This window comes from Scyliorhinus torazame, chromosome 17 (assembly GCF_047496885.1).
Source record: "Scyliorhinus torazame isolate Kashiwa2021f chromosome 17, sScyTor2.1, whole genome shotgun sequence".
In the NCBI taxonomy this organism is placed as follows: domain Eukaryota; kingdom Metazoa; phylum Chordata; class Chondrichthyes; order Carcharhiniformes; family Scyliorhinidae; genus Scyliorhinus; species Scyliorhinus torazame.
In genome coordinates this window covers 161,839,309-161,862,090 of record NC_092723.1, presented here as the reverse complement: position 1 = coordinate 161,862,090, position 22,782 = coordinate 161,839,309, and the positions used below count along the sequence as shown (strand labels likewise).

The window sequence follows — 22,782 nt, the reverse complement described above, 5'->3', positions numbered from 1 at the left end:
TGAACTGTAGCAGTGTATAGTAGAACTGGTCACTGAGATACATACAAGTAATAGAACATAACACAAAAATGATTAAAATAGACAAAATTCCATCTATGAATAATGTTACAAATAATCCCTTAAGAACTGGGAAACAAAATTCATATTTTTAAAATCATGCATTACTTGACATAAGAAAATTCTTGCATATTACATATACTGCCTATGCGAAACCTGTCAAGTGGTGTCCAGGTTCCAACTAACTGAAAGCAAAATAACTCTATACAACTGGTATGGTAATTCAAAAATAAAGTTCATACACATCAGAAAGCTAATTGCAAATGAAAAAACGCACAACGGTTAATCAGCATGCATTTTCTGAATCTGAACCTCACTTGGTTTATTTAACAATTCTAACAATCCTATTAATAAAATCTTATTATTACTCCTAAAAATCCTATTATTAATACACCAAGAGCATGGAGTATGGTTGGTCAACAAGAAGGGAGATCTAAACTGACTTCTGCTCTTCTCCCATCAAGGGCAGCCCAGACTTCCCACCAGGTCTTATGGAATCGATACTTGGAGAGATCGAGGCATTTATAGGCTGGGAGATATATTCAGTGGTGCCTCCACATCATCCTTTGAGCAGACATGCCATCAATTTGGCATTCCGAGACACATGCTTTTGCAATTATTGCAAGTTAAAGGCCCTTAACTAGACAACTTTGCGTCATGACTCTTCTATTTTCCCAGTGGGAAAAAAATCTGATTTCTGCAGAGCCTGAACAGTTCATTAACAGGATTTATGATATCTTATGCTCCAGATCCTGTGTTAGTACATTGGATACCTTGCAGTCTTGGGAAAGAGGCTGAGCAACTAATATTGACGAGGAGACATGGGTAGTATATGGGATTACGCCTATAAAACTTCGGCATGCAATAGAATGAAGGAGACTTCATTCAGGATATTGCACCGCTTACATATCATGCTGAGTGAGAGACACAGGTTTGATCCTGATTTATCCCTGATGTTCCGAAAGTGCCTGGTAGTTGAGGATGATTATATACACTTCGTATGGACTCGTGTCAAGATTCAATCCTATTGGTCTTGTGTAGTTAAGGAGTTTGAGAGGATATTTGGTATGGTTTTAGAATTTGATCCTTTTTCCTAATTCTAGGTCTTCCAGATAGGAGAATTATTGACATTAATGAAAGAAGGCTGTATAACCTCCTAACTTTTGCAGCTCGTAAAAATATCCTCTACTCCTGGATCAGTCATAATGTGGAGATGTCGACGTTGGACTTGGGTGGGCACAGTAAGAAATCTTACAACACCAGGTTAAAATCCAACAGGTTTGTTTCGAATCGCTAGCGCTCCGAAAGCTAGTGTTTCAAAACAAACCTGTTGGACTTTAACCTGGTGTTGTAAGACTTCTTATCGTCCTGGATCAGTGACAGGTATCCTTCAATTTAAAACTGACATAAAATTATTATGGAATGTATCCCTATGGAATTCCTGATATCTGTGATCCGTTCTAAGTCAGGTACATTCTGTGAAGTGTGGGACCCCTAACTCAAATTTATAGGCTCTGTTTTGTCTTACCTGCAAGGTTTTCCATGAGCAATATTGCAAGTCATGATCTCGCTATACATAAAGGTGTGCGTCTATAAATAGAGGCAATAGTTCTTAAGAACTGTTCTGAATTTATCCTGCCTTTCTCTGTTCTTACAGCTGCAGAAATATTTGTTCTGTACTGTACTAATTGTCCTTTGAAACTTGCTGCATTTTCTGTAAAAAATTATAAAACTCTGATAAAAATATATTTAAAAAACGAATTGTTAAGTAGTCACTGAATCATCCTGTGAATCACACAAACACCCACAATTGTCTTCCCATTACAATACTGACTCATTCTGCTCAAATTCTCTGCTAGGTCACGATCTCAACTGTCCTTCAATAAAATGATAACCTTCTTGCATATATTACATACTCAACTTTCTGCACTGTGAACATGAAAACCAACAATTAGAAACAATTGTTAAGAATAAGTATCGAAAGGAAAATCACTCTGGGGTGAAAGTACCATCAATGCAAAATATTTCCCAGAAGGTTGGTTCGGAAAATGCTTAATACGTCTCTTCCCTATGGGAATATTTACATTGTTTAAGGTCAGAAAGCATCTGGTTGTGACTTGACATGTCAGGTCTCATAACTGGAAGACATCCAAATAGGCCCCTCCTCTGACCAGCTGCTTTGAGGACATATTGAATCAACACTCAGGAATGGGAAGTATGCAGATGCAGCCCTAAAACAGGTTATGAGATTCAAAACCATGTAGGAGCCTGTTTTGACTGGTCCTGTGGTTTTTTTTGGCGCATGGAGCCAACAGCTACTACCAAATACATTCTTGAAGAAAGATAACATGTCACTCCATTAGTAGGATGGAAAGCACTAGCAACCTTTTTTGCGGAAAATTACATTGAAAAGTTAAATGCACCAACAATTGGCATTTTACTTACCAGCTGACAAAATTCAAACACCAGTAGATAAGGGACAGCATCCACACATTGTCCCAAACAGTGAAGGACATTTGGGTGCTGCAAAACCCTGTAATTAGAAATAATGATTAAGACTCGCATACAAAAGGGGGTTCATGCAAAACAATTCTTGCATCTTACACTCCATCTGTCTTAGTAAACTATTTTGATCGTCTATTGTGTCAACAAAATTGGTATACCATTCCAGTTGTCAGCATCACTTTTACAGAACAACCATATCACAAATCATCAAGAATCGTGTTTACAGAGTAGGTTTTATGTAAACACAGTCCTGCAGAGATCTCTAGTGACAGAAAGTTCCAAATGCAAGGGCATATTTTAACTATTTTAACTGTAATTTTGGTGACGAAAAATATTGTGCATGTTTTTCCTTCTGTAATCAAGTTCAGTAAAGGGCCATGCGGGGAAAAGATTCCATATTCTGAACATTAGTGATGCACAATTCTGTTTATTACCTCCTTGACAACATCTGTTCAGTCTTTACAATACCCCACTTCATCTGATAGGAAACCTGAATATGCATTATAGAAACTAAACATTTAACACAGCCTATTTTAGTGCACTTTATTGCAGTAAACATGTGCATTAATCATGAGACAGTAAATCTGAAGAGAACAGTGTTGGAACAAAGGCTCATTGCAATGCAGAGACATGTTGGTCTGTCACTTTGCTCTTGGGTACAAAAGTGATTTAATGAGAGAGAGGATATGGCTTGTACATGTTCAATTAAAGCTTCAAACAAAAGTCTGACAAACATCTTACATCTGCTAAACAGTTTCAATTCATTAGACAAGTGCACAGAAGTGAGACATGCAGCGTTCTTAATACATGCATCAATGAAAGGAGCCAAAAGTCTAGCTTAAATTGCCTTAATTTCCACATTTACCCAACTAAAGCATTATTATAGGGTGAATTTGATACCAAAAAGTGTAATAGCACAAAGATTGTTCCAAAATTATCTGTTTTGAATTAATTTATATAAACAAACTTTAATTCTAGTGAATTATATCTATAGTTTAATCGAATCACAACATTAAATGTCTTCATTCTCCTCCCTTCATTTCTAATGATGCCTATGTTGGTGATTCAAAAGTCTCTGCTTCAAGTTGTGCAGAAAATTATAAAGCCTTAGTTTTAGCAAAACATGAGTAGGCGGCATACGGTGCAACAAGTCTACTGATGTTCAATAACTTCTTGGCTGATTTGCCTATTTAACTACTTCCCCGCCTTATTCCCACAGATTTTCCTCCCCACCTCCACTTTACAAAGTACATAAGTGTAAAACACAACAAACCTGTAAGCCTCTCCATTTTTAAGGAATCGACGGTGCTCTGCTGAGCTTGCATTTGCTTTCAGTTCTTTAATAATCACTCTGGCTAAACTGGAGTCTTCGTAGATTTCCCCAAGAAGAACCTTGTAGAAAGAAGTATGTAGAAAAGTACTTTTATACACTTCAATTCTCTGAAACGGGAAGTTGCTAATTTCCCATGTACTATTTGATTACGTGAAATGTGGAAAAGGACAAGGCCATTGTAGCAGGTGATAACGGATGTTTGCACATTTCTCTGGCAAGTCCACATCACATAGCTTGGGTGACTAAGCTTTCGTCCTCAGTAAAGGACAACAACAGGAAATAGGCATAAATCTGGAATGCTGAGACCCATCCTTGCCTGACTGGGACAAAGTCCCTAAGTAAAAACATTGAAGCTTATTTCATTTGAAAATCAAAACAAAAAACAAAACAAACTCTATCTAATGACAATCATTCTACAGAATTTAAAACAAAATCAAAATACTGTAGATGCTGAAATTCTGAAATATAAACAAAAATGCTGGAAATGCTCAGCAAGTCTGGCAGCAGTTGGGGAGAGAGAAACTGGGTCAATGTTTCTAATCAGCAATCTTTGATCAGAACTAGAACAAGTTAGAGGTACAACAAGTTTTAAGCATGTATAGTGCGAGGGAAAAGTCAGCAGAGGGTAGGGTGATGGTGGGGCCAGAAAATGGAAGCTCCAAGATGGAGTAGGAGTAGGAGAAAATAAAGGACAAATGGGATGACGGCAAAAGGAGATGGTAATAGAACAAGTATCCAGAATCTAGCTCTCGAAGGGAAAATCAGAATAATCTACTATCCAAAAACAATAAGGAAAAGCAGGACGAGCTTAGGACCTGAAATTGATGACCTCAATATCGAGTCCCAAATATTGTAAGGTGCCTAATCAAAAGATGTACTATTTTAAAAAATAAATTTTAAGACCTAGCACTTTTCGCATTTAATTTAAACCAGTTAGATCGTGCTACATATAAGTCAGGCCGGTAAACATGAGTTTATGTTATCAAAATTGTTCAGAACAGGGCAGCACGGTAGCATTGTGGATAGCACAATTGCTTCACAGCTCCAGGGTCCCAGGTTCGATTCCGGCTTGGGTCACTGTCTGTGCCGAGTCTGCACATCCTCCCCGTGTGTGCGTGGGTTTCCTCCGGGTGCTCCGGTTTCCTCCCACAGTCCAAAGATGTGCGGGTTAGGTGGATTGGTCATGATAAATTGCCCTTAGTGTCCAAAATTGCCCTTAGTGTTGGGTGGGGTTACTGGGTTATGGGGATAGGGTGGAGGTGCTGAACTTGGGTAGGGTGCTCTTTCCAAGAGCTGGTGCAGACTCGATGGGCCGAATGGCCTCCTTCGGCACTGTAAATTCTATGATCTATGAAAATGCTACAAAGCCAACAAATTGTTGTCTTTTTCAAAAAGGTTTACACTGCACATAACAAGTATAAACATTATACTTTAGTTTGATTTCCATGCTCACCAAACTATACAGCACAAAATGAGGCCATCCAGCCTACTGCAGTTGTGACGGTTCTTTAAAAGAGCTCTCCAATTAGTCCCACTGTTCGTGTTCTTTCCCCATATTCCTCCAAACAAAGTTTTACTTTAAATTTTCTAGTGAAAGTGCTATTAGGTTTCATTTAAATTTGCATCGCAACTGTTTTTTAGAGTCAAAATCACGGATTTAACGCCGTATGGAATTCTACTTAGTATTGCAACACAAAGTCAATCTCTTATGTATTCAGAACTGGTCTGCAAGGCTTGAAAGCTACATTATGTTCAATCACATAGTATCATGAGAATGTCGCTTTAAGAAAGGTTTGGCTGCTCATATTACTGCAGTGATGTCAGAATGTGGGTGGAGCTGGGCTGTCTGTCAGCTTTTTACTTTCTTTTTAGGCTGTTTGCTGCAGGGTGTGTTTTAGTTTCGTTTTCAGTGTTGGAGCTGAAGCCAGACAGAGCAGGTGTACTGTTGATTTCTCTGCCATGAAAAGACTATCTCTTGATCATTTGGTGAATTCAGAATTATAAATGTTTTCAGTAGTTAATGTAAACCCGATGTGCTTCTGTTAAAAGGTGTTCCTTCTATCTTCTGGATGTTATTTGGGAAGTTATTAAAGATTACTTAGTGTTGTATTCTTTGGGGGTTGTATTTGAATTGATGGTTGCTAAGATGTTCACTGTATGTTTCGAAAAGGTTAACTCGAGTTCATAGAATAAACATTGTTTTGCTTTAAGAATTACTTTTCCATTTCTGCTGTACCACACCTGTAGAGTGCGCCGTGCTCCCCATACCACAATCTATTAAAAGTTGTGGGTCAGGTGAACTCCATGATACCCTTTGGGGTTCTCTAAACACTGGCCCATAACAAATTGGGGGCTCGAGGCAGATAAAAGTCTATCTATTGGATTGGCTTTATGAACTTAAAGACAGTGAGGGGTGAGCATATTGTGAGTGCTTTTCAGGTGTGGTATTCTAGTTTAAGTGGGGAGTGTGTTGTGGACAATGGCTCTTTCAGAGGCTCTGAAGTTTTTGGGGGTGGAGACGGTCACACACAGTACCTTACGGACAGAGACTAAAAGCAGACTGTTAGATTTGGCGAAAACATTGCAGTTAACGTTACCTGACAAAATACGAAAAGATGAGGTAATTATGGCGGTGGCTCAGCATTTAACGTTGCCTGAGATACAGTTTGACTCATTGGAAATGGCAAAAATTCAGTTACTAGTTAAACAAATGGAACATGCGAAAGAATTAAAGCAGCTTGAATATGAAAGAGAGAGGAAAAAGAAAAGGAGAGAGAAGAAAGAAGAAAAGAAAGAACATCCCTAGCAGAACAAAAAGAAAGAGAAAGGGAGATACAGATCAGGGAAAAAGATAAAGAGAGTTTAAACTTCAGAAAATGGCCATGAAACATGACAGTCAGTTCAAATTGGCAGACGTAAAGGGAAACATACAGTTGGATGATAGTGAGGAGGATAGTGAGAAAGAGCATCATAGTCGAAGGCTTGGTGGGAATCTATATGAATATGTCCAAGCATTGCCAAGGTTTGACGAGGAGGTAGAAGCCTTTTTCATTTCATTTGAGAAGGTGGCTAAACAAATGAAATGGCCACAGGACATGTGGATATTACTGATTCAAACAAAGCTGGTAGGTAGAGCTAGTGACGTGCTTGCATCACTACCGGAGGAGGTATCTGGGACGTATGAGGGGGTGAAAAAATCCATCTTAGGTGCATATGAACTAGTGCCTGAAGCTTACAGACAAAGGTTTAGAAATTTAAGGAAATAATTTGGTCAAACATACATGGAGTTTGAAAGGCTCAAACAAAGTAATTTTGATAGGTGGATAAGGGCTTTGAAAATAGACCAAACCTATGAAGCTCTCAGAGAAATTATACTTTTGGAGGAGTTTAAAAATTCAATTCCTGATGTAGTGAGAACTCATGTGGAAGGACAGAGGGTTAAAACTGTGAGATTAGCAGTAGAAATGGCAGATGATTATGAATTAGTTCATAAATCAAAGCTTGGTTTCCGACATCAGTTTCAGCCTGTGAGGGATAGAAACTGGGGACATGAGAAATACTCAAGTGGTAAAGGTAAAGATGATCTGATGGGAGATAATAAGGAGAGTGTACCTCAGATTAAAAAAGAAATCCAGGAGGGTGGAAAAGAAACAAAAAGTTTCAAATTTTTCACTGTAATAAACTAGGCCATGTAAAGTCACAGTGTTGGTGGTTGAAGAAAAGCACTGGGAAGGCTGATGTGGTAAAACAGGATAAGACAGTGGTGTTTGTTAAAGTGGTAAAGGAAAGCCCAAGTGAAGCGAAGGAGGTGCAAAAGATTGCACAGCCTGATCAAGAGGTGATTGATAAGAAGGTGCCAGATCTCTTTAAAGAATTTACTGGCGTGGGTAAAGTTTATTCATGTGTATCAGGAGGAGCAGGTAAAATTTTAAGAGATACGGGAGCTAGTCAATCTTTAATGGTAAGAGATGACGAGTTATGTAGTTTGGGAAGAATGTTGCCAGAAAAGGTGGTAATATGTGGAATTCAGGGTGAGAGGAGTAGTGTTCAATTATATAAGGTACGGTTGGAAAGTCTAGTGAAGAGTGGTAAAGTGGTAGTAGGAGTAATAGAGAAACTATCTTGTCCAGGAATACAGTTTATCTTGGGTAGTGATATAGCTGGATCACAGGTGGGAGTGATGCCTACTGTGGTTGATAAGCCGGTGGAAAATCAGACAACTGAAGGGTTGAAGGATGAATATCCTGGGATTTTTCCGGATTGTGTGGTAACAAGGTTGCAATGTCCCAGGTTAAGACAAGAGGAGAAACCAAAGAGTGAAGATGAAGTTGAAGTACAATTATCAGAAACGATTTTTGATCAGATGGTTGAAAAAGAACAAGAACAGGTGGAGGATGAGGCGGATATTTTTAGTTCAGGAAAATTGGCGGAGTTACAACAGAAAGATATAGAAACAAAACGGATGTAGCAGAAAGTATATACGGAAGAGGAATCCGAGTGTATACCAGAGTGTAATTACCGTAAAAGTGGTGTCTTGATGAGAAAATGGAGACCTTTACATATGCAGGCGGATGAAAAATGGGCAGAGGTTCATCAAGTAGTATTGCCGGTAGGGTATAGAAAGGAGGTGTTGCGAGTTGCACATGAGGTACCAGTGGGAGGTCATTTGGGAATAAGGAAAACACGAGCTAAAATCCAGAAACATTTTTATTGGCCTGGACTACATAAAGTTGTAGTTAAATTTTGTCAATCATGTCACACATGTCAAGTGATAGGGAAACCTCAAGCAGTGATAAAACCAGCACCCTTAATACCCATTCCAGCATTTCAGGAACCTTTTACAAGGGTCCTAATTGATTGCGTAGGACCGCTTCCTAAAACAAAAAGTGAGAATCAATATCTTTTGACTATAATGGATGTGTCTAGGTTTCCAGAGGCCATTCCAGTAAGTAATATTACAGCTAAAAAGATTGTGGAGGAATTACTTAAATTCTTTACAAGATCCACAGAAATACAATTGGATCAAGGATCAAATTTTACCTCGAGGTTATTCAAATAAGTTATGGATAGCTTAGGAATAAAACAATTTAAATCAACTGCGTACCATCCAGAATTGCAGGGAGCGTTAGAAAGGTGGCATCAGACATTAAAGACAATGTTGAGGGCTTATTGTCAAGATTATCCAGAGGATTGGGATAAAGGAATTCCATTCGTACGGTTTGCAATTAGGGATGCACCTAATGAGTCTACCAAATTTAGTCCTTTTGAACTAATTTTTGGTCATGAGGTAAGAGGACCACTTAAATTGATTAATTGGTTAAGGAAAAATTGGTGAGTGAGAAATCAGAAATTACATTATTGGATTACGTGTCAAATTTTAGGGAACGATTAAATAAATCAGGTGAATTGGCTAGAAAACATTTAAAAGTTGCACAAAATGTGATGAAACGGGTAGTGGACAAGAAATCCAAAGTTTATAGTTTTGCCAGTGGAGATAAAGTTTTAGTATTGTTACCACTGGTAGGTGAACCTTTAAAAGCAAGGTTTTGTGGACCTTATCAGGTTGAAAGGAAATTAAGTGAGGTGAATTATCTGGTAAAAACACCAGATAGAAGGAAGACTCACCGAGTGTGTCATGTGAATATGTTTAAAAGGTACTTTGAAAGGGAAGGAGAGAAAAAGGAGGTTTTAATGATTCTAACTCAAAGTGACGAACCAAATCCAGATGATTGTGAATTTGACATACCTCAAATTAAATTGGAAAACAAGGATGTTCTTAAAAATTGGGATAAATTGTTGAGTTACCTTCCAGAGGAAAAACGGACTGACCTGAAAGAGTTATTGATATCACATGGGCAAGTTTGTAGAGATACATTGGGAGGTACTAAAATGGCGATACATGATGTAGATGTGGGAAACGCTGTTCCAATCAAACAACATCCATATAGACTTAACCCTTTAAAATTGGCACAGGTTAACAAAGAGATTGAGAGTATGCTTAAAAATGGCATAATTGGCCAATTGAGCTCACCCACAGTGATGGTACCTAACCAGACGGTACCCAACGGTTGTGTGTGGACTATAGAAAGGTTAATGCAGTTACAAGAACGGACTCTTATCCTATCCCACATTTGGAGGATTGCATTGAGAAAGTGGGACAATCAGCTTTTATTTCTAAACTGGATTTACTTAAAGGTTACTGACAGGTACCTTTATCCGAAAGGGCGAACGAGATTTCAGCTTTTGTGACTCCAGATGGTATATACCAATTCAAAGTTATGCCATTTGGCATGAAAAATGCACCAGCCACATTTCAACGGTTAACTAACAAACTTGTTTCAGGATTACCCAACTGTGCAGTATACATCGATGATCTGGTAATTTTCAGCCAGACATTTAAAAACAGAACATTTAAAACATCTGATGGAGTTATTCGATCGACTTCAGGAGGCGGGTCTGGTGATAAACCTTGCCAAAAGTGAATTTGGAAAAGCCCAAGTCACTTTCTTTGGCCATACAATCGGACAGGGTCGAATGGTCACACGGGATGTGAAACCAACAGTTATTGAGGAGTTTCCAATACCCGCAAAACGAAGGGAAATAATGTGATGTCTTGGCATGAGTGGGTTTGATAGAACATTTGTGCAAACGTTTTGTAGCGTGATTGCTCCACTGATGGACTTGCCGAAGAAACGTCGAAAATTTCAATGGACAGTGGAGTTTCAACATGCATTTGACTGCCTGCAAGCTGTGATAACCAATGCTCATGTGTTGGAGAATTACAAGGGACTCTGTGATAAGATTGAACTAAAGTATCTGACTTTAAAGAGAAATGCTGCGGCATAGAGAAATGGACGGATCGTGTAGAGACCTTCTTGTTCAAAGAGACTTGTCAATCGAGAAGGATTTCAGTTGGAGGAAGAAGAGGGAAACAAATGGACTATATTATTATACCTGTTTGCGCGTGCTGTTTTTGAAACAAGTATATTTACTGTGTGCATTTCTTAAAGGATTGTGAAAAGGTGGGAAATGAAGCCATCTTGAAGTTGATGGATTATTTTTTTTCTTGGGGGGAGGTGTCATGAGAATGTCGCTTTAAGAAATGTTTGGCTGCTCATATTACTGCAGTGTTGTCAGAGTGTGGGTGGAGCTGGGCTGTCTGTCAGCTTTTTACTTTTGTTTTAGGCTGTTTGCTGCAGGGTGTGTTTTAGTTTCATTTTCAGTGTTGGAGCTGAAGCCAGACAGAGCAGGTGTACTGTTGATTTCTCTGCCATGAAAATACTATCTCTTGATCATTTGGTGAATTCAGAATTATAAATGTTTTCAGTAGTGAATGCAAACCTGATGTGCTTCTGTTAAAAGGTGTTTCTTCTGTCTTCTGGATGTCATTTGGGAAGTTATTAAGGATTACTTAGTGTATTCTTTGGGGCTTGTATTTGAATTGATGGTTGCCAAGATGTTCACTGTATGTTTCAAAAAGTTTAACTTGAGTTCATAGAATAAACATTGTTTTGCTTTACAAACTACTTTTACATTTCTGCTCTACCACACCTGTAGAGTGGGCCGTGTGCTCCCCATACCACAATCTATTAAAAGTTGTGGGTCAGGTAAACTCCATGATACCCTTTGGGGTTCTCTAAACCCTGACCCATAACAAAAGGAATCAATATTCTGCTGAGCTTGCATTCATTTTCATTCTTTAGACCAAATATCCAGAGACGCAAGTTCAAATCCCAGCATGGTGATGGAGAATTTAAAATCAGTTCTGTAAATAAATCTGAAATTTAAAAAAAATCAAGTATCTACAGTATGAAGTAATCATGAACCTCCCAGATTGTTCGAAAAACACAACTGGTTCACTGAGGTCCTTTACAGCAGGAAATCTGCTGTCTTACCTGGTCTAGCCTATGGCACAACTCCAGATCCACAGGAATGTGTTTGACCCTTAACCTCCCTCCGAAATGGCCTACAAAATTGCTCAGCAGCTTTTCAAACAAAATTAGGGATGGGCAATAAATACTGGCCTTGCCAGCGATACCCGCAGTGAAAAGAAAATGGAAGCCCAAATTCCACGGAACACCCCAACTACAACAATAACAATTTTCCCTGCCCCTGTCAAATGAATCTTCAATGGCATTGACTGTTCCTGCCACTATACAAGGGATATGAACCCACTAAGAAACTATCAAACTGAATTAAGTATGTCTCCATTGATGCTGCAAAGGACCCTTGTATGCAAAGACTTTTTAAAATATTTTTTAAATGGGATATGGTTGTCTCTGGCAAGACTAGCATTTCTTGCCCATCACTAATTGCCCAAGAAGTGGTGGTGAGCAGTAGGTGAGAGGACACTTTATAACCCATTGCAGAACCCTGTCCTATTGAAGTTACCGTATTCAGACATAATTAGAAGAATATTCTGCCCCTATCAGAAGCTGGGACACATGCACTTATTTTCAATGGTTTTATCATACTTGACGTTATAAATGGAAATTAGGCTTGAAACCTAGTTCCATTGGTTGCACAACTAGGATTAATTCCAACAATTTAAAAATCTTATAACTTCATTTAATATGCGGTTTTATTTACATGAACACGTTTGCTGCAAATTTTGCTTTTACTGGCGGATGTTTGTATCTCAGTCCACTAAACACACCTTAGGTCCAGGGTTTGGTTATGTAGATCAATTTCCAAATAAAGACACTTTGGGATTGTCATCTTTAGCTTGCAAAAAGTGGGCAGCACGGTAGCATTGTGGATAGCACAATTGCCTCACAGCTCCAGGGTCCCAGGTTCGATTCCGGCTTGGGTCACTGTCTGTGCGGAATCTGCACATCCTCCCCGTGTGTGCGTGGGTTTCCTCCGGGTGCTCCGGTTTCCTCCCACAGTCCAAAGATGTGCAGGTTAGGTGGATTGGCCATGATAAATTGCCCTTAGTGTCCAAAATTGCCCTTAGTGTTGGGTGGAGTTACTGGGTTATGGGGATAGGATGGAGGTGTTGACCTTGGGTAGGGTGCTCTTTCCAAGAGCCAGTGCAGACCTGATGGGCCGAATGGCCTCCTTCTGCACTGTAAATTCTATGATAATCTATGAAAACTGTGCTTACCTTACCAAACCAGCCATTTCCAATTTCCTGGATGTAGCTAAGGCGATGGCGTGGAAGAGATGCTTTGGATACTCCTGTAAAATGCAAAACAAAAATTGAAATATTTATTAAAACACTATTATTTCAACAATTTACTGAATCCCAAGTTTTACATTTTGAATTTGCACCTCTAGGTTTAGGTGAAACACAGAGCAGCAGGATACCAGAAAGCTCTGAACAATTTCTGAAGGGACCAGGAGAGTGGGAGAGGGTGGGAGAAGAGGTGAAGGGAGGATGAGAAAAGATGTTTTGCAGGTCCATGATGAATGGTTTAAGACTCAAAGGAAGTGGTAGACACATGTTACTAAAGTGTCAAGTACTTTGCCATTGCAACATTCTGTAAAAACAACCAAAGCAAAAGTTAGGACTGCTTTGAACATCATGCAAGTCCATGTTATTTATAAATTTTGGATTCTAATAAAGCAAACCTATACTGATTTGAACATATTTACCCACGATTCAAAGATAATTGCATTTTTTTCCAAAAGTATTTTGAATGAAGAGCTTGATTAAAGGATAAAAATAAAGGGGAAAATATTTCAATCACTGGAAATGTCCATCTTTCAACTTAAAGTACATATGTCCTATGTATTCATAAGGAAGCTGCAAAGTGACAATAGCACACGGTGGGATGTTTACGATGAAACTGTGCCAAAGAGCAAAATGTCAAGCCCCGCCACAGCAAAGGCTTTGAGAGACCAGAAAGGAAATCCACAATAAGCAACACGGATCACTAAAAAAATGGAAAACAGTACTTCTAATCGGATCCAAATATAATCTCTGCCTGCTGGTTTACAGGAACAACTTGCACTGATATAGCACCTTTGACATAGTAAAATGTTCCACGGTGCTCAAAGCAACAAGGAAACCGTGAACCACAGCACACAAGGATATTGAGGCAGATGACTAAATGCTTAAGTTACCTTTAAAAATTGTAGTAAACAAGGTCAGAAAGGTAAACGACAATTCCAGAGCTTAGGGACCTGACATCTGAAGGCACAGCTGCCAATGGAGTGAAGGAAATAGGAGATGCACTAAAGGCCACAAGTGGAGGAGCATAAAGTCTCAGAGCATTGGAGAGCTTGAGGAGGTCACAGAGATAGGGAGAGGCAAGACCATGTAGTGATTTGAAAACAAGGAACATGATTTTAAAATAGAGGTGTTGCAGACTGGGTGCCATTGTATATCTGCATACACAGGAAGTGACAGATGAATAGGACTTAGTGCTGGTTAGAATGCAGGCAGAAGTTTTGAATAAGCTCCAAGTTTATAGAGGGTTCATGGCAACAGCCTTGTTCAACCAGCCCAACCTGGTCCTTAGCATACATTTAACTGGTGCCACCACTATTATTTTCCATAATTTCACGCCTGGCTGTTTTCCCCTACTGCCTAATTACACAATTAAAGTAATCCTTTTATCAGCGTAACTGCCTCCAAGAAATTGTGGGTTTGTAGTTCTGTTTATGCTGCAATTTTGTGAAGATTCAACATTTTCACCTGGATAAAATTCTGCAACAAAGATACAAACAAGCAAACAAAGTCAACTTCTAATATATTGCAAGAACCACAACTTGGCACTGTATAATTTAATGGCCATAGTGGGCGATAAAACTGTAAGACAATTGCAAGAATCTTCCCGCAAACCTAACTTAGGCTTGCGTTGCAAAGGATTTTTTTTTCCAAAAATGAATGGCAAACATTTAAATACATACAGTTTTTGTACTTACAGAAATGAAATATTATTTATCCGGTAGATTACCTCTTAAATCACCATTTTCCATTTTTATTTGAATTGAGTCACCATCTGAAATATCGGAAAGCTGTATAACTGCAGAACTGTGGGGCCCTTTTAAAAAGGCAGTCAACTTCACTTCAGAAAATATTGTAACATTCTTATTTACTCCAAATTCATCTCATATTAACACCTGTAAAAATGTATTTTAATAAAACGTTACCTTTTCACTCAACTAGATATTTCTGACAACACTGCTTAGTAGTAGAGTGCAAGATTGGCCTGGATCAGCAAAATCTTTCCAGACTTCAGAGTATTTCAAGTATTTATTTTATAAATTCACATTGTTAGTTTATATATCCATGATGCTCAGTGCACTGCTTTACTTTGCAGTATAATTTTAAGTATAATTTGCCACACTGTACATGATTCAAATGCAAACAATTTTAATGGAGTTTCAGATATCAAGAGTCAAGATTTTCAGGCATGCTGATAGCAATTATTTAGCAACAAACGCCAGTTTATTGTGCTTTTATTGTCCTTAATAAGATCAAAGACTAGGTAAAAATAAGCCACCCTCCATACCACACAAATGTAACTTCTACTTCCTTCACTCTCCCTTTCAGAGGCTGGCCCCTTGCTGTGGTAAAGTTCTAATCGTGACAATTACCAGGGCCACTTTTACTCCAAATTTTTCTGTTTTATGTGGTATTTCGAATTTGCCACTATTTTGGGGACTATCTGGAGATTTTTCCAGGATGCTCACTAAGGACTTCATTCAAACAGCTTTGTCCACATATTTGCATAGAAACAACAAACTGGTGGTCTTGGTATCCACTCCAGTGACCACTGTACACACCACAGTGTTGGCAGGTTTGTCAGTTGCTGAGAGCATCACAGACAAGCTTGGCTCTGCCAGCACCTGACATCCCCACACTATCAGCATGGGTTTCTTAATGGTGGTCAGGATTGAGAACCCTGAAATTTTTTTCCCTACCTAATCCAGAGGGCGAGGGAGGCCACTGGAACATGGATATCACCATCCTAGGTGAAATCAGCTAATTCAGTACAGACCAGGAGCGAACCTGGGATCTTCCTGGGCTGTATAACTCAGCTAATCACCAAGATAAACTTACAGACTCACTGCTGAAGCTACAAAAATAGATTCCTGTGATAAATTTCAATTTATATCAAATCAATGTCTGCATTTAAAAACAAGAACCAAACTCCTAATAAGAACCATAAGTTAAGCAATGCTTACTGCCATTTAACCAATCTTCTTAAAAAAAAAAGTGTGAAATGCAGGCCAGCTCATACCTTGCGTTTTAGATGACTGAAGTTGTGTAGGAGTAGAAAGTACAATATTTGGAACTGTAAGTGTATAAACCTCAGCAGGTGCGGGAGGTGAAGGAGTGTCTTCTGCTGGTGGTATGAAATCATTTTCTTCATCAAGATTATCATCTTCAAATTCCTGAAATTCAAATAAGTGAGAGGCTTGCTATTAATTAAACGGTCATTATTGCCATAAAATGCACTTTCTTGCATTTCTTTAAGCAAAACTGCGATGTTGTAAATCATGCTGTCATGCACAACGCCTGTGTCTGAAATTATGGCAAAGATTCTTCAGCAGAGTTGATTTGTGAACTTCTTAAAGTGAAACTTCTGACTTTATTTGATCTTCTTTCATTAATTTTGCCTTTGCAGAGCGGCACAGTGGTGCAGGGGTTAGCACCACTGCCTCACGCGCTGAGGACCCGGGTTCGATCCCAGCCCCCGGTCACTGTCTGTGTGGAGTTTGCACATTCTCCCAGTGTTTGTGTGGGTCTCACCCCGACAACCCAAAGATGTGCAGGGTAGGTGGATTGGCCACGCTAAATTGCCCCTTAATAGGAAATACGAATTGGGTACTCTAAACTTTTTTTTTAAAATTCTGCCTTTGCAGTGTCCTTTTAAAAAAACTGGAATCAAACAATGTGCAGACGTGTATTTCTACAAATGAAGCCAAGCATCATCCCTGTGTGAAGAGGTTCCACCCTACGTAGCCTGAACCCAAGTTTCTGACACAAGCAATATTTATACACAAGTTGAAATATCAATCAATAACTACCACTCCCCATAAAAAGAACAAATTAACAGATTGGAATAACAGATAATCTCAGACTTGCTTTCATGGCTGGCAATCACAAATGACAGAAAAATAATCAGAATCAAGTGAAGTTGAAAATCTAATCTGTGAAGTGATCCTCCTGACGAGGCCTGCTGTAATTGGTGTGGTACTATGTAATGTGAAGTGCATTTAGGTGATATACTGCCAACACACAGCGTAAGCAGCTTCATGGCCACAGTTAATAAATTAACGTCGCAATGATTAGAAATCAACCAGGGCAACTAAGATGCATCCTATGCACTTACCTTGAAATTTATTTCTGGCTGCTTACAGCAGGACGCACAGTTCACGAGCAAGATGATGAGGACAACTAAGCTGCACCCAGACAATATGAGCAGTGATGAGGATATTTCAACAGCTGTTTCCCCTGGAAAAAAGAATTGCAATCATTTTCCAACATCCGTTTTAAAACACATTCCAAGAAAAAAGACACGTTGGTGTACAGTTCAACTGGATAATTCTTTCCTGCCAAAACTAGAATAGCAGTTAATTCTAATGTTAAAATAAATTTGTTATAAATATATATTTTCAAAATTGGATACATTTACCACACCTAACTGTCTCTATATAAAGGTTGGCTCAAAGCAGAATCTTCCATGTTCTGAGGTTAAAATCAGATGATGGTAATACAAATATCCAAAATACACAACATTCTTCCAAAATGTACAGTCCAGGCAGAGTATAGAATGAGCTGGCACATGCATCACACTATCACCTCCTCAGATCACCCTCAATGCATTTAGTTGCTTTGAAGTTGGGTAGGCAAATATAGCATCAAATAGGGGGACACAGCAAGATCCCAAAAACAATAAATAAATGACCAACAATTCTGTTGATTGAAGGAGGAAACGTTGGCCAGGATATCAAGAGAATTTCTTCCTATTTTTGGAATAGCACCATGGGATCGTTTACATTTTCATGAAGCAGGCCATATTTCATCCAAGATAGGATCTCCAACACAACAATGAATTATCCCTTATGTGGTCAAGTAAAGGCTTGAACTCAAGAGGCAAGAGTGCTACTGACTGAGTCAACCTGACACTATGATTAATGTAACCAGAATGGATGCATCGGATCATGTTTATCGTAAGTATCTTTAACTTTCCAGTGTTTTGATCCTTTTAGCAAAATAGAATCCACAGTTACACACAACAGATGGTACAATAGCATTTCAGAAAACATTGTGCATATAGATTCACTTGTGTGGACGAGAGGAAAAGTCTGGTGATGAAGATTAACTGAAATGTAAATCCAGAGCTCAGTCTTGACATGGACTTTTTGTCCGGACCTGAAAAGGCCTACTGATATTTGTGCTCAATAAACAATACCTTGGCAGAAACACCAGCACTGGGAAATCTGGCTACAAGTCAACACAACTGTATCGTCCTGGGAAGTCCAAAGAGAGTGGGAAGGGAAAAAGTCATTAAGTGAAAACAACCTAGCTTTCACCAACCAGTTGTTAACTAAAGGCAGATCTTAACCTTCTGTAAACCCAAGTGAGTAGTTTTTGTTAAAATACTTCTGATATGCAACTGTGCTTATGAGATTAGATTTCCTGTTGCTTTCTGATGATGACATAAAATGTTATAACATTCTTGATTTTATGTTTTTCAGGTGTTTCCAGAACATGAATACTGGCCTGAATCCATCACTTTGGAGCCAGGTTAATGAAAACAGCATTATAACCAGCTCTTGAAAGTGCTACATCCTGCTATCCTATTTTGAGAGGGAGATATTCTTTGCTTATTTTTGCAGGCAACTCTATAGAATGTCTAATAACACTCTGAAACATGGCAATTTACATGGAACTGACTTAAGATTTACCAAGTGCTGCAGACAGGAGGGAGGGGGGGGTTTAAATTTAAACAGCACTAATTTCTCCTCTCACCACCCATCTGTAAACAGAAGTATTTTAATTTGTTTCCCCCTTTATAAGTGGTGGCATATTGCCCAGTCCCTCGGTTTTGACTTGATCGAATTTCTACTAATAATCCCAGAGCAAACACAAGATTGGATGAACTCAAAGTATTAGTTTGCATACATTCAAAATGCGGGGAGAGCATCACAACATTTACTGTTTGATGCCAAGGAGGCAAAAAGGGAAAGAAAAAAAAGATTTACCGTGCACGCACGACAGAGAAGAATAAATATTGTTTCACATGGGTTCCCGTGGACACCGCCCAGTCCATCACACGAACCTGCCTCCCATCCATTGACTCCATCTACACCTCCCGCTGCCTGGGGAAAGCGGGCAGTATAATCAAAGCTCCCTCCCACCCGGCTTACTCACTCTTCCAACTTCTTCCATCGGGCAGGAGATACAGAAGTCTGGAAACACGCACGAACAGACTCAAAAACAGCTTCTTCCCCGCTGTCACCAGACTCCTAAATGACCCTCTTATGGACTGACCTCATTAACACTACACCCTGTATGCTTCATTCGGTGCCAGATGTAGTTACATTGTACATGTTGTGTTGCCCTGTTATGTATTTTCTTTTCTTCCCTTTTCTTCCCATGTACTTAATGATCTGTTGAGCTGCTCACAGAAAAATACTTTTCACTGTACCTCGGTACACGTGACAATAAGCAAATCCAATCCAATCCAGAGTCAAAGTCCAATGGTATATACCTGCACACAGGTCAATGAGCTGAAAACCAATGTCGGATAATACACTATTCCACGAGTGTTGACTTCACACAATGAGACAAGCATGCAGAGATGATTCAGTCTTGTAAGTGATGGCATGGGTTTTCCAGTAGCAGTATAGATGGGGCCAGATGTCCAACCTGAGCCAGAGCTCCTTGTCTGTGATGTTGCTCGTTAGATGGCAAAATGAGACTTTGCAGTACAGCAAGGCAATATTACTGGTTCCACAAACCGGAGGTGCATGTCACATGACTTCCACTGTCTCTGACAAGTGTATCCCTCACTTGAGTCTCCAAGGTTGTTGAATGTCTCAACCATTAAGAACTGAAGCAAAGGTTGAGGGGCCCTTTGTCTTAGCAGACAAGTAGACTTCAGTTGGCCAGCTTAGATTGTGAAATGCAGGTGACCTTTGTATAGTTCTCGGAGTTTGGTCTGTGTAACCCACAGGGGCGTCATTAGTGGCTCTTTGGGGATAACTAGGTTTGGGTTTCCCTGATACTGCCAGATAGCTCCTTTTGTTCAGGGTCACAGACAGACATAGATTCAATCATTTTATGTTTTTGCTTTCTCTGACAATTTCAAACAGGACAATGGTTATGCCTCTATATATGTTTAAGAAAAATATATATGGGGAGGTCTGTCTTCGTCTCTCATATACGTAAATGTGGTATTTCATCCAGTAAAGTTAGGTATATCACATCTCAAAATTGGATGATTTTGGCTTTACTCGGTTCAAATAGCATGCACCGTGTTCTTGGACAGATCCATCAAATGTAACGGTCAAGATTACAAAAATATCTGGTTTGAAGAAAACAAAACTCTCAAGTTCTCCTAAGACCTAATACTTGCTCTGTGCAAATATCAACTTGCTTATTCTGAAAGGAACATTATTTGGTTAAAAGCTAGTTACATACCATGAAAAAACTATAATGGGCAATAAATTGTAACTGGACACTACAGTTGATGTCCAAACTTGTCAGGCAGTAAAGAAATGCCTCCCAGCTTTCAGCTTTGAAAGAACAGTTAGCAGCTAATAATTAAATAGGTTATTTATAAAGTTTACACATGTAATGAAGATCAAGGATACAAGTTAATGCTTGTGGACAGAGTCGTCAACACACCTCTCCACACTTATGCGAGCAGGAAGATATTCGAAATCAAAATTACCAAAGGAAGGGGTAATATCATAGAATCCTTCCAATGCAGAAGGAGGCCATTCGACTCATCAAGTCTGCACCGACCGTTTGAAACAGCACTCCACCGAAGCCCACTCACCCCCACCCTATCTCAATAACCCCTTAAATTAATCTACACATCTTTGGACACTTTAGCAGGGGTAATTTAGCATGGTCAATCCATCTAACCTGCACATCTTTGGACTATGGGAGGAAACCCACGCAGACATGGGGAGAATGTGCAAACTCCACACAGTCACCGAAGGCCGGAATCGAACCTGGGTTCCTGGTGCTGAGGCAGCAGTGCTAACCACCTTGTCAATGCAAAGATACTCCCATTCCCCAAAGCATCCCACGTCATATTGCAGTTTCTCACATCTTGCAAAAGATTATTTTTTAAATGCCCTTGGCTGCAAACTTCCCCCACACCTGATATTGTCACAGCTCACACAAGAACTAAAAACAGCCAGTACCGTTAAACCGACCCCAGCTTCAGTCAGTATGTTCAGAAGAAGGGATGAAGTTGAGGAAAGAGAAACATGCACCTTAATAGAGATCCATTATCTCATGTTAGCAGCAGTCCAAGCATCATGCAACTGACAATAATCCAGTCTTATTAACCAAATGGCTCTTTTGAAGTTTTGTTCATTGGAAATGGTCTGGTAAACTCTCCAGTAAATAATAATGTATATTATTCATTCCTGACCACAATCCAGAGGGTAATTATATGGCTCCATATCTGACTTCATGGAAATGCACACGTGGGATGGTCCCGGTTCTTGATCTGCTCAGTGTTAACTGATGTTCCATAACTTAACAAGTGCAGTGGTAAAGACATGACACAAACGTCTCTCAGTACACAATACATCTGAGTTCGAAAAGATATTTTGATAAAGCCAAGAATTTTCCATTCATAAACTGGCATGGTGACTAAAGTGTACCCACATTACCAGTTGATGAGTCCACATAAAATTTTTAAATGTGATATAAAGGCACAACTCATTTTTAACTATACGTAATTATGTAAATGCACAACACTGATCCAAACAGAAACAGCTCTTAGTTCAGTCTGATTGCTCAGCACACTACAATACATCTAGTTGGTGCGCTAAATACATAAAGCAGAAACACCCATGGTACATGCTGAAAACAGCTGCATATTAGAAAACATTCCTAATTTTTAAACTGGCAAAACAAATGCCTACTTTAGTGTGTGTGAAGTGTGTAAGTGAGAAAGAAAACACGTGCGAAGGAGAAAGCACATGTGCCAGGGGGAGAGAGGAGAAAGAGACACACGGGCATACAGCCACAGAAAGGCTGAAAGCAAAATCATTTTACCAGAAATATTTAGGGTGGGATGAAGAAAGGGGCATGTTGCTGGGCTCTTTATTTTCTTCATAAGAAAAGTGATCAAGTATATATTACAAATGTGGAGAGTAAAGAATAGTTACTTGTAATAATTCTCCAATCCAAAGAAGAAAGTGTCGTGAACTGACTATCTGGCCCATCCATTGGCTGCACAGAAATCGGTGGTGCGGTAAATAGCAAAGAGGAAAGCCTTAGATTACAGGGTGATATTGACGGGCTGGTCAGATGGGCAGAACAGTGACAAATGGAATTTAGCCCTGAAGAGTGCGAGGTGATGAATTTTGGGAGGACTAACAAGACAAAGGAATATACAATGAATGGTAAGACACTAAGTAGTACAGAGGACCAGAAGGATATTGGGGTGCATGTCCATAGGTCCCTGAAGCAGCAGGACAGGTAGATCAATTAGGTGGTTTAAAAAAACAGCATATGGGATACTTGCCTAGCTGAGACATGGAATATAACAGCAAGGAGGTTATGATGGAGCTGTACAAAATGCTTGTTAGGTCACCACTAGAGTACTGTGTGAAGTTCTGGTCACCACACTATAGAAGTGTGATGATACTACAAAGGGAGCAGATACCTGGCTGCAGTGTTTCGACTATGAAGAGAGGCTGGTTAGGCTGGGGTTGCTTTCTTTAGAGAAGAGATG

General features: G+C 39.4%; 1 protein-coding gene across 1 annotated transcript in view; it reads right to left on the bottom strand.

Annotated features, from left to right (window-relative positions):
• The window catches only part of lmtk2 (lemur tyrosine kinase 2), a 193,684-nt gene that overhangs the window by 117,233 nt on the left and 53,669 nt on the right, over positions 1-22,782 (bottom strand). The window contains exons 2-6 of the mRNA XM_072481547.1: positions 17,185-17,306; positions 16,090-16,243; positions 13,002-13,075; positions 3,836-3,954; positions 2,503-2,590 (exon numbers count right to left, since the gene is read on the bottom strand). Coding sequence (XP_072337648.1) covers positions 2,503-2,590; positions 3,836-3,954; positions 13,002-13,075; positions 16,090-16,243; positions 17,185-17,306 — 557 coding nt within the window. The remainder of the gene's footprint in view (positions 1-2,502; positions 2,591-3,835; positions 3,955-13,001; positions 13,076-16,089; positions 16,244-17,184; positions 17,307-22,782) is intronic.